The 11,923-nt window shown below is 43.8% G+C and overlaps 3 protein-coding genes across 3 annotated transcripts; 1 reads left to right on the plus strand and 2 right to left on the minus strand.

Annotated features, from left to right (window-relative positions):
* Positions 1-6,570: 6,570 nt before the first annotated feature.
* Positions 6,571-7,586, minus strand: PHALS_04010 (n-terminal xaa-pro-lys n-methyltransferase 1; the record flags this gene model as incomplete). Its single annotated transcript, XM_024722009.1, has 3 exons — positions 6,571-7,058; positions 7,131-7,345; positions 7,411-7,586. 3 exons carry the CDS (start codon positions 7,584-7,586, stop codon positions 6,571-6,573), a joined length of 879 nt encoding a protein of 292 aa, XP_024573129.1.
* Positions 7,587-8,153: 567 nt separating this feature from the next.
* On the plus strand, positions 8,154-10,613 carry PHALS_04011 (dead deah box helicase; the record flags this gene model as incomplete). Its single annotated transcript, XM_024722010.1, has 1 exon — positions 8,154-10,613. The coding sequence occupies one exon, from the start codon at positions 8,154-8,156 to the stop codon at positions 10,611-10,613; it is 2,460 nt and encodes an 819-aa protein (XP_024573130.1).
* Positions 10,614-10,828: 215 nt separating this feature from the next.
* On the minus strand, positions 10,829-11,527 carry PHALS_04012 (sulfate permease family; the record flags this gene model as incomplete). Its single annotated transcript, XM_024722011.1, has 1 exon — positions 10,829-11,527. One exon carries the CDS (start codon positions 11,525-11,527, stop codon positions 10,829-10,831), a length of 699 nt encoding a protein of 232 aa, XP_024573131.1.
* Positions 11,528-11,923: the final 396 nt, after the last annotated feature.

Below are 11,923 nucleotides of genomic sequence, written 5' to 3' on the forward strand. Positions count from 1 at the left end.
GCGGTGTTATTGGCGTGTTAACTTGGGTTCTGAAGTTAAATATTGCTCCACACTGCAATGCATCACCAAGGGATCGGTGCGACGTCATTGACTTTATCTTCCGTGCGATACACAAAGCTAGTTTGTCGAAAGAAGTGAACATCACACTCGGCGCCGACATTCTGTCCTAAAGGCTAGCTGAAATCGTAAAAGTCATAGTAAGTAAAATGCTGTCACCATTCCGGCTCAGACACCAATGATGTAATACCCGTTGAGTGGGTCACAGACACTGAATTGACCACAATCGGCATTACTAACTGTTGATAAGAGAGAGCCATATCCAATGAGTACTTCGATCGGGATTCTCTGGGTGAGGCTGTTTATGCCGAATATCTAATGCGTCTGTGACGTTTGATCGTCTTGTAACATTGCTGCTAGACCCCATCGTAGCTTTGCACAATCTATATCGACGATATGTGTGTCCAAATTTGTACAGAGCATGGAAAGTCAAACGTGAAAGACCACATGTAATTACGTGTGAGCAGTGCTTGTTAATTCGCTTAAAAAGCTAATAGCTATTAAAGACAAGTGATGCTGTCGACTTTTAAAGTCTTTCATTCAGAAGCGAGGCAATCGGATTGACCTCGCGTAAGTCAAGGCCATTACTGATTGACAAGTGCGTCTGCCCACTTGTGTTCAGGGAGTGTCTCAGCCTGGCCGCTAATTTGCAGAAGATTGGTGCGCTTTTGAAGCGCCGATCAGCGTGCAGTCCCATCTCGTCAATGTCATCAATGATAATGAAAAAGCGGTATGGGTTGTGATACAAGCTTATATCTTAAGGTGTGAAAGCAAAGTTTCATACACGTTGTATTGGTATGCGCGTTATTACGCTGTGGCACGTCTGCTAACGCCAGTAGATATGTAAAGTGGTATTGCAGCTGCTGACACCGTAACAAACATCTTAGTGTGTTTGCCATTGTCGACTCTTCAGAATGATGCGTCTCGATAGCTGAGGCACGCTGTAGCACGTCTGCCAACGCCACTAAACACGTCATGTTGTATTGCAGCTAATGGCTGACCTTCATGACGATTGTCATGAATCGTGACAATCGTCTGAGCGCCCTGCCGTTGTACAGTGCAAAACTATACCGGCATAGTACGACCCCTCTTCACCAAATACCGTAAAACATAATCAGAAATGGTATTGGGTGCGGCAAATGCGGCAAATGAGGCGGCTCTCAAAATTTAGATCGACCATTCCACGTCGTCTCTGACGCTTCAGTCTTCGCAATAGGTCACGATTTATATGCCAATTGGCATAAACGCGTGATCGAGCCTGATTACTGCCATCTGAAAGCTGCTGAGAAGAAATTCCTCGTTCATGATAATCGGCTACTTTCACTGAAGTATGCCCTCGTCATCTTTAGAGTACATTTACTTGGCTCAAAGCCTTTTCAGATCCGCACACATTATGCTCCGCTGCGCACTGCGATGTCGCTGCAACACAACTAATAGACAATGGTAACATGACTAATCTTTTATGCTAGTTCTACATTTAAGGTACGGTGTAAGCAAGATGGTCTTAATGTGGTTGTGGATGCCCTTCCAACTATGGTGGCGTCGCCAGTCAACGAGGCGATACATGGTCAGACTCAATACGTGTTGAGCTGCTGAGCTTTTAAATAACTTAGATGTTGCTTCAGCAAAGCATGCGGTTGCACGCCTGTTACGCTATCCTTTATCACAGGGACTGCTGGATCACAGCACTGACCCACCTACACTCAGCGTGCAGTGGTATCTCGTGATGAGAGTCTAAAATCTAAAGTACTGTACGAGGCACAAGTTTCCTTTTGGTAGCCACCCCGGGAGAGAGAGACTTCGGTGGCTCAATATGTAAAGGTGGGTAAGCATATACGCTCACAGAAGTAAAATGCGTCAGCGGTTCATACCCTCGCTACATGCGACACCTTCTGCCGGCTTCGGCAGAGTGTCGACAGTCCATCGATTCGGATTTTTGATGTTCCAAAAAAAATGCGTCCGGTAATACCATTTATTGTGGCCTTTGTGTACCGTATGAGCAAGGTGGTTCATCTCGCTGCCGTCAGCAACAAAGTGACCAATGACGATACAGCCAGGCTGCTCCTCAACTAAGTATTCTGGAATTAGCCGGTAGCCAATGTATCGGATATAAATCAGAGCGCTTAAACGAAGTTTGACGAGCGTCACACAAGGTACTCGGCACCAGATAAAAGTTTCATCTGCTGAATATCCGGAAACATATAGTCAGATTGAGCACGTGAAACGCGTTTTGGATGATATTGTTGAAGTTCTTGCGCGTAGAGAGCGCGGCAATGAAGCGAGTTGCTCTTATAATCCAATTGGCTTTGACTAACGCAGTTCATACTTCTACAGGTGCTACGTCATTTGAGGTCACTGGTTTGGCAAGCTTCGTGTGTCTTTGACGCCGCCACAAGTGGTCCCAGTCTTAGTGGGAGAGAGACTGGTATCAGAGGGGCTACCAAACAAGATATTATTGTTCTTCTGTCAGCGAGATTGATCGTCATGCGCATGGCACACTATGCTGTGGCTGAGAAGACGACCCACACAACCAACACACGGATGTCAAAGACAGACAGAACACACCGAATTTGCTGTCGGGTGAAAAATAGTTTTTTTGCAACTAATTTGCATACACCTGCAGTATCTGTCTAAACGACAAAATACACTGGATCGTTCATGTTTGTAGCAAAAGAGATTGATAAATAAACACCTTTAAGAAAATGCGAGCATGTTCAGTGTTCCATGTTGGCTTAGTGACGCCACACCTCGATCCCATTGCACGAGCATTAAGGCGTGAAGAGCTCTGTTGCAGATGATGCAATACTTCTCTCATTCCACTCTGTTTTAATAAATGATGCGGTTTTGTATCGCTGAAGGTGCCATAAGTCAGGACATATGATGGTGAAGCTCAGACAGCAAAATCGAGCCCTGGGGAATCTCAATTTCGGACGCATGCCGTGACTATGACTATCGGGGAGACTCGCGCGTCACTACAGCAAAACAGCTCACTAGAGCAGGTCGTGGAAGGGTACCTTTTCACCAGCACTGCTCGATGAACAAGGGGCGACCCACTTTGCCGTGGGGCGTTTGGTCGGCCGTCGTGTACACCAGAGTAGTTGCCAGTTCCTGTTGCAGCGGATGCATTACCCTCAGGCTAACATAAGGTTCCACGTTGGCTAGATTGGCAATCTTGCCAACATTTTACGACCTGACACGCCCTCGACCTTTATCTGCCATGAAGAAGAGACGAGGTTGTCGCAGCGTGTTTCATATTAGCGGGAGGTGACCGTGCTGCTGGAAATCCCGGCGAAATTTGGGAGACGTGGAAGGTTAGCATCAAGGCGCAGCTGCAAGTGCGGTGAGTTTGAACTTTGGTCGACAGCTATTACATCTGTCACTCGTCAGCGAAGATATGTTGCTACTGGTCCATGCTTGGCATTACATCTGTCTCAAAGAGACGAGTGATAGAAAGTTTTTAGATAGTGTGCCAATAATGTGCCAATTACCTAAAAATCTTTCTGTCACTCGTCTCTTTGAGACAGATGTAATGCCAAGCATGAACCAGTAGCAACATATCTTCGCTAGCTGGCTTGTGGAGCTTCTAGATGGATTAAGCAGTGTGTTTTCCTCACCCAGTGCGCGAGTTGATTTAGATACTCAGCGGTTATTTTGTCAGCTTCTGGTAACCATGTTACATCCCACATCTTGGACATAGACAACCGGTGTTGCTTCAAGCGCAAACAATACTCCTGGGGATGGCAATCTATGGTTTAAAATACTCACAGAGCTACTTTCTCGCGCTCATTTTGCTGTGGGTGTGAGCAGAAGGTTCACACGCATAGGCGTGTTAGAACTCTGTATTAAAGCAACTTTGCACGGCTTAAGCCGTGATCACATCGTAATGTGAGTGAGGGTCGACGTGACTCTTTTGCTTGCAGTAAAACAAAATGGATCCTTTTTACTAGGCCCAGCTTGTTGGGCATAACGGGATAAGTACTGTAACTTTGTGTACTTATTCCTTACACATTTGGTTCGAATGTAATCTATTCAGCACGGTACAATCCTACGAGTTCACATTGCACTTCAAATTGTGACTTTACGTAAGTAATAAAGTGTCAACATTAGTAAAGCGGTGAAACTTTGGACATGAGAACTGTGTGGTACACGTGGCCTGCTAGCCACACGTCACAAAAGACACAGAAAAACGTATATACTGAGTACCAGTCTCAGTAGCATCATTCCTTGATTTGTATAACTCCAAAATCGAGCTGACTAGATACCGAGTTACGGTGGAGGCTCTCGAATCTGCTCCTGGTAGGGGCGCTCGAACTCACCTTATGCGGTTGTTAATGTAAATTCGTTGAGTCAAACCTTTTCCGTGCAAGTGCACGGCAACCCCATTGCAGTTTTGTAAACAAACAAAGTAAAGTAGCTACTGCCAAATTTAGCTGAAGTAAGATCTTTATCCTATATACATGTCATTTTTCAAAAAACGATAAGAGCAACGAAGTTCGAAGGGCTCTCGGCTTCACTCCAGGTAAAGCGTACACATGCCTACTCGTTGTGTAGTTGTTACGGACTCTTCGAGTCAAAGCTCCTACCATGCCAGTTGCACGGCAACCCCGGCGCATCATTGACCAACTTGCTGCTGATTGTTGTTGCATCCTAACAGAGAAAACATTTTTCACGACAAGCTACCGATTGTAACGGAATCGCCGTGAATCTTGCATAGAATAGGTTTAGACGCAAAAATTCCGAATATACAAAGCACAGAGGTTGTGCTCGAATGCTTTACCCAGAAGCGAAACTGTAACGGGGCAAGACTGCAATCTTGTGTAATTAACCTATACGTTTGTATTGATTACAATAAAGTTCATTTGTACAAAATTCGCATTGCACTTGGTGTAACTGTCGTTATCTATGTAGATAATCAAACTTTGCTTAGAATAAATTAATGAAAATGACAGAACTACGCGAAGGATACGTCTGTTGTACATATGGACTGCTAGCCGCAACGTTAAAAAAGAAATACAATTATACTATGAGAGGCAGTAAAACAAATATAAGAAGTGGCCGTTAAAAAATAAATTAAAGAGTTAGCCAAAAATGCCAATAAGCTAAGAGGCTAACGGTTTTGTTGCTGTGCGCTTGCAATGGAATATAAAGAACAAAGCTTTGTCTGTGCAAAGTGCATGGCACCCCACTTGCAGAATCGAGAACCTTTGATGTAATTAAGTACTAAGTTGATCTGCTTTCATTCATTTCAAAAAAAATTACTTTATCGATAATGAAACGCTTGGCGTGAGTGTAACAGTCCAAGTAATTGTTTGTTGGCAATTTTGAATTCTCACAAGTACATCAAAGTGTGAAGTGAATGTCGTACAATTGACCCGATGCTATAGTACGCACCCCGTTACAGATGCGATCACTAGGGCGATTGAAAATCTATATCGATGTATTAAAAGGATGTGCAAAATACAGATTGAAATGTCATGCGGATCATGTGGACGTTAGGGTCGTATAGTCATCTATGCAATTCACTTGAAGTGAAGACACCAAGCCCGATTATTTGTGAATATGAAGGAGATTATGGTTTTTCTTCTTACCAAGGCGCAATTGGCAGCAAGGGTGGTCAACTTGCCGGAGTACATCTGCGCGATGATGAGAGCGGTGGTCATGGGCATATAGAGGATGAGCGAATCTCACAAAAAAGATCAATTGCGTGCGAGCTAGATACACGAGCGGAGCAGAGAGTAAGAAGAATAAGGATTAAAAGAACGCAGGGCAACAGGAAAAAAACGAACAGAATAGCAACCAAAAGGGCAAGAATTAAATGGAATTTATTTGATTAGGTTGTGGTGACGAGGAGAGGCTGGGATGCGACGAATGAGGAGGAGCATTGAAGAAACTCTCTACTCCGGCATGGTAAACTTGAAGTGTTTCGCCCACTGACTCAGGCCAACTGGAACATTGCAATTGAGATGTAGTTGCATCATGTACGTCCGCGGAGTGAGCTGGCCGACATAGATGGCGATGTTATAGGTGGGTGGCAACGTTACTCAATGAATTCAAGCGTTGTTCAAGTGGAAGCCATAGTCTAGTAAATTCAGATTGGCAACTTTTATTCAGGTACCAGGCTAGCAGTTCGTCGAGCTTTTATACGGTGTTAATTGACAGCTTATGCTCAAGAATCTGTCGAACTGTCTGCTATGTTAGCGCTATCTATGGTTGACAAGTGAGCTCTTGCAGCAAAATTACAATGTCGATACCCAAAGCACAACATTTCGATTGTAATTCGGCTTAAATGACGCGAATTGGGTCTAGCATGTGTTGCAGCTTCTCTGTGTTCAGGTTGGTGAGCTAACCTTTTGCTATCACGCGAGTTAAAACTTATTCCTGTCAAATACAGAGAAACTTGAATAACACGAAGACAAAGCAAGCATGGAATCGAGCAGATTAAATTGCGCTATAGTCAAGAAGTCGAAGGCTTCAGCCTTAGATGCCTCCTGAACGATTGGGCTACTTTTGTGACTATGCCAGCGCGAACATTTTTACAGGGTAAAGTTCTTTTGGAAAGTGGCGTTGTCTCCACTCCGCCAGCACAACAAGGCCAGCCTGCTTAAAAATACTCCGATAGTAGACGGCTGAGCGCGTGATACTGCTGTCTTGTCGATCGATATCGTAGGGCTCAGCAGACTGAAATATGTTTTCTTTGACCACAATAAAACCATTCGGAGTAAGAGCCTTCTTACAGCGCTTTAGGTAGCGTACAAGATCGAGGTCAGTAAGATGCACCAGCACCCATTGCATCCAAATGAGGTCGTAACTAGCAGACGTCGGCTCGAAGTCCTGAAGTCCCATGCAATATAAATTTCTCACGCGAGCTAGAAGAATTTCATCTGCCCCTAAATACTGCTCTAATCCACGTAGAAGTCTTGGGCTTTGATCCACGAGATCAACGTGATTGAACATGGGCAACAGCAGCAATTTGCTTACTCGGCCGATCCCGGCGCCACAGTCTACCGCAGCATGACAGACCCACTCAGGTCTTAATGTGTCGCAAACAAATTGAAGAAATCGTTTGGACTCACTAATGTCGATTTCTGAAATGTGGGCAAAGCCACCTAGCACTCCGTTTTCTGAAAGGGGACAATTTTTCTCGTCATCCCAGTACTTATGAGCGTGAGCGTACCACACAAGCTCCTGCGGACTTTCCTCGCCAATTTCAGCCCGAAGTTCGACCTCCACGTTCCTCATTTCACTTGATATTCCTCCAAGCTCCGCTTGCCACATCGCGTAAACGCTCCTGTATAATTGTATTGTTATGAGAGTTAAAGATACAATGAAATTGACGCAATCAATGACACACACTCGAACTCGTGATGAGGCTCAATCATGCCGGAATCATCAAGATCCTGCTGTACTTTAGTGGAAATCGAGCGTAGCTCCTCCCATTCAATTGGCAAACAGCTGCATCGACACCGCGGCAGAATTAGGGACGTTGTTCCAACTTGGGAATCGTTGATGTCGAATGCACCAGAGGTCATTGCAACAAATATGTTAGTTGAAATGTGTGGGCTACATCAATTTTTGATTTGATAAAAATGTTTTGATAATCAAGATGTTCGAAAAAAAAGTCATTTGTTTCGAGCGTAACGTATAATATAGTTTATAAGAATAATCCATTACAGAGTCAATTATCGTCGGTATAAAGAGTGTAAGCAGTATTTGGACGGTTCTTGAAAAACATTTTTTCGCTTAGCGCTTACGCATTTAAATTGTGAAGTTTATTGTGTATGGCCTTTGTATAGCTCGGAGAGCCTATCTGAAAAGTACATCAAAGTTGAACACAAATTTGTGACTAAGAATATATCAAATAGCCCTTTTTAGATCCTGATATCGAAGGGGAAAAGGAGACGAATGTGAAGCTGATAGATAGCCTTAAGGTTAGTTTCTTTGAAAAGTAAGCGTGTCGTCTCTCCTGTATTTATCTGGATCTGTAATCATGATCTTCGCTAGTTTTATGTTTGCACTCTAACGTGAATTTCTATCTCGATTGCGTAAATTTCGTGATAAAAAATACAAATAATCGTCTATACTTAAAGTCAGTAACAATGACCCGACACCATAAAAGACGATCGAGGTCAAGCTCACGTTCTCGCTCTCCTTGCCGCCGCAGAGCATCATATCATACTTTAAGGGGTGATCACAACTCGCAAAAAACGACAACCCAATCCAATCTTTCTAGCACGCAGAAAACAACGTCTACGCAAATCATATCGAGCTCTATTCTGCCTGCTTTAGCACATCGTGAGGAGCTTTTAAAAGCTCTTAACGACCATCAAGTTGTTGTTTGTGTTGGTGAAACTGGCTCGGGTAAGACAACGCAACTTCCACAATATTTATACGCCAGCGGCACTTATACCTCCTCAAAAAGTGATGATGGACAGATATCTCAATGTATCGTCATCACTCAACCGAGACGAGTTGCGACGGTCTCTGTGGCTTATCGAGTTGCCGAGGAAATGAAGACGAAAGTTGGAGGGGATGGGTTAGTTGGCTATTCTATCAGATTTGAATCTCGCTGTAGTGATCATACAAAGCTCAAGTTCTTGACAGATGGAGTGCTGGTTCGTGAGTGTCTGAGTGACCCGTTGCTTACCAAATACAGTGTTGTAATGCTAGATGAAGCTCATGAGCGCAGCATTCACACCGACGTATTGCTTGGATTATTGAAGCAGGTAATTATGAAACGACCGGAGTTTCGGGTGCTGATAACGTCGGCGACATTGGATGCTGATAAGTTTGCAGCATTTTATAAAAATTCGGCAATCTCAAATGACAAGAAGACGAAAGTGATGAAGGATTGTCCAATCATTACGATCCCAGGACGAGTGTATCCTGTCGATATATTTCACTCGAAACAGCGTCAAATTATGGGACTTCGAGGTCCATTGTCAGCCTATGTACGTGCTGCTGTCGAGACAACCATTCAAGTGCATAATAGTGAGGAACCAGGACATATCTTGGTATTTCTGACCGGTCAGAAAGAAATTGAGGAAGCATGTGCTCAACTTCGAGCATTGTATCAAAGCCAAGAAAAGCGGAATGATGAGATGGAGTTGCGTGTACTACCTTTATATGGTGCTTTACAAGGTCAGAAACAACGAGAGATATTTGATTTTGTACCATTGGCAAGTGTTCGCAAAGTCATCGTCGCTACAAATATTGCTGAAACGTCATTAACGATCGATGGTGTACGATACGTGGTAGACTGTGGCTTTACGAAACAAAAAGTGTACAATCCAAAGCAACAGATGGAGTCGCTTGTAGTCGTACCTGTCTCAAAAGTGTCTGCACAGCAGCGAGCTGGACGAGCTGGCCGTACAGCACCCGGAAAGTGTTATCGCTTGTACGACAAAATGTCGTACGAGGAAATGGCCCAAGAGACAATACCGGAAATTCAACGGACAAATCTCGCCAATACCGTTTTGTATCTTAAACTTCTTGGTATCCAAGATGTATTGGGGTTTTCGTACCTCGACCCTCCCGACAAAGACTCGCTACTTGACGCATTAAAGCAGCTGTACGTGCTCGGAGCATTAGATGCCACGACTGGCGAAGCAACTTCTCTTGGTAAAGTCATGGCTGCTTTTCCGTTAGACCCAAAACTTTCACGTGCTCTTGTTGAGTCGTTGCGATTGAAGTGTAGTCAGGAAATGACGAAAGTAGTTGCGATGCTTTCTGTCGAGAATGTATTTCAAGACTCTTTTCATCACAGTAAAAAGCAGCAACTACATCGTGGAAAGGAAGACAAGGGTGATACAATTGACTGGGCACAGTGCATTTTAGCATTGCAAAGAGAAGGTCTCGTTCATAAAGATGGAGATCAGCTCACGTACCGACTATTACTCAATGCTTTCGAATCTGAATCGCGTCGAGTTCATGATCATCGCCGTAAGCTTGAATATTGGTGTCAAGATCGCCACCTTCGATTTCGTGCTCTAACGATGGCTAGATCAATTGTGACACAGCTCCGTTATATTATCACAAAGTTATCTCGACGTGATTTGGAGGCTATCATGGATGCCAGAATGGAGGATAAACAAGATATTTCAATAGACGATCGTCTTCGACAATCACTTTGTTCAGGGTTTTTTATGAATGCTGCAAGTCGATGTACTGTGGAGACTGTATACCGTTTACTGCATACTCATGACGATGACAATAAACTTGTCCAATTTCATCCACTTTCAGCAATGTGTTACGCTGCTGCACCTGAATTTTGTATATACCACGAGCTAGTCGTCACAAGTAAGCCATTCATGCGTGGCGCTTTAGCAGTTGAACGTCGGTGGCTAGATAAATATTGCAAAGACAAGCTTCACGTCTCAGAAGCACAGCTATATGCATTGTGTGGACGTAAGTCCTATGTTGTCGAACCAGATCAGTACCAGCAAGCTGAGCTTACGAAAGAAGTTGTGAATTCCGTACCTGTGACTTCTGATGTGACAGCTGATGCAATTGCTGCGGCACGTGCTCGATTCTTGGCTCGCACAAAACGCACAGAGTGAAAGCTTGTGTTATGAGTACAAAGGCAGCTTTGCTTGTTTTATTCTTCACTAAAATTCCATTAATACTCAAATTGTATACCCTTCCGTACCAGTCTTGCGTTCAGGAGATAAAGCTGCAAAATCTGAGAAAAATAAAACAAGGCGATATCTCCATATGCGACGTATAAATCTAAGTACACTACAAACGCCTGCACTTCCTCTTTCAACTTTTGTCCTTATTGTAGCGTACAATATCCTTGCGCATCAGATGCTTTTTTAACCTCGTTTAGACCCTGCTGCGTCTGTTGCATGCTCTCATGTACATGAGTTTCAATATCGTCGATAGCTCCTTGTTGGTCCTGTACAATTGTAGCTAAATCTCTAAAAATTTCATTCACTTGAGCGACACTTTGATGAATCTTGTTAATATCTTGCTCTCGTTCTTCGATCAACGCCTCATTGTGCGCAATTTCGTTTTCAAGCTCGGCAAACTCAAACACTTTCCCTTGATGTTCGGCTACAATACGACCATCGTGCTGTTGATCTTTAAGCGCCTGTTGTTGCTCTTGTTCACGAGCTGAAACTCGTAGCACGGCAGTTTCCAATTGATTCGAAATACTCTCAAAGTCTTTGCACAGCTTCCGCTTGATAAGCGAGTTGGCAGCATCAGCAGGTACACGGGATAGCGCTGTAGCAATCTCTTCTTGCAGCAAACATGCAAAGCGAATACGATCATGCAAGTCCTCGTCCACAGAGCCGATAGCAGTGGACGCACGCTTGATTGCAAGAACTTGGCGTTGAAATTGCTCAAGTTTTAAAGTCGCGCCCTCAATAGCTTGACGCGTATGAGCAGATTGATAATTAAATGATGTGGAGACATTGTGACCAGCTGCTACGGGAATCGTCCCAGTGGATGCGTAGTCTGCAAAGCTCATGAAGAAGGCAAGGGTCGTAGTTTTGGATGATTTGACTACAATGCAGCGTTTCTTCAAATGCTATTTCTGCAACGAAATATGTCTATTTTAACCCATTTTAACCGGTTGTGGGATTTAATTAGGGCTGGATCAAATTTATATACAAAGGTGTGGACTCTATTTAAGAAGCGTACAGACCAAGTCGTAGATGAAAATGTAGAGCAACGATCTACAATATCGTGTGCTCGTGATGCTTACTTAAGCACAAGCCTTGCTTGCAATCTGGAGGATCTAGATCTAAATAAGAAAAATAATTGTCTTCTCGCTTCGTAAGTTTGTGGAATAACATTATTGCGCTTTATGACGGGTCACACGGCACCTTGCACAGAGGAAGCTTGACTTCCAAGAGTATACAAA

Source organism: Plasmopara halstedii (genome assembly GCF_900000015.1).
Source record: "Plasmopara halstedii genome assembly, contig: Scaffold_247, whole genome shotgun sequence".
Lineage (NCBI taxonomy): Eukaryota > Oomycota > Peronosporomycetes > Peronosporales > Peronosporaceae > Plasmopara > Plasmopara halstedii.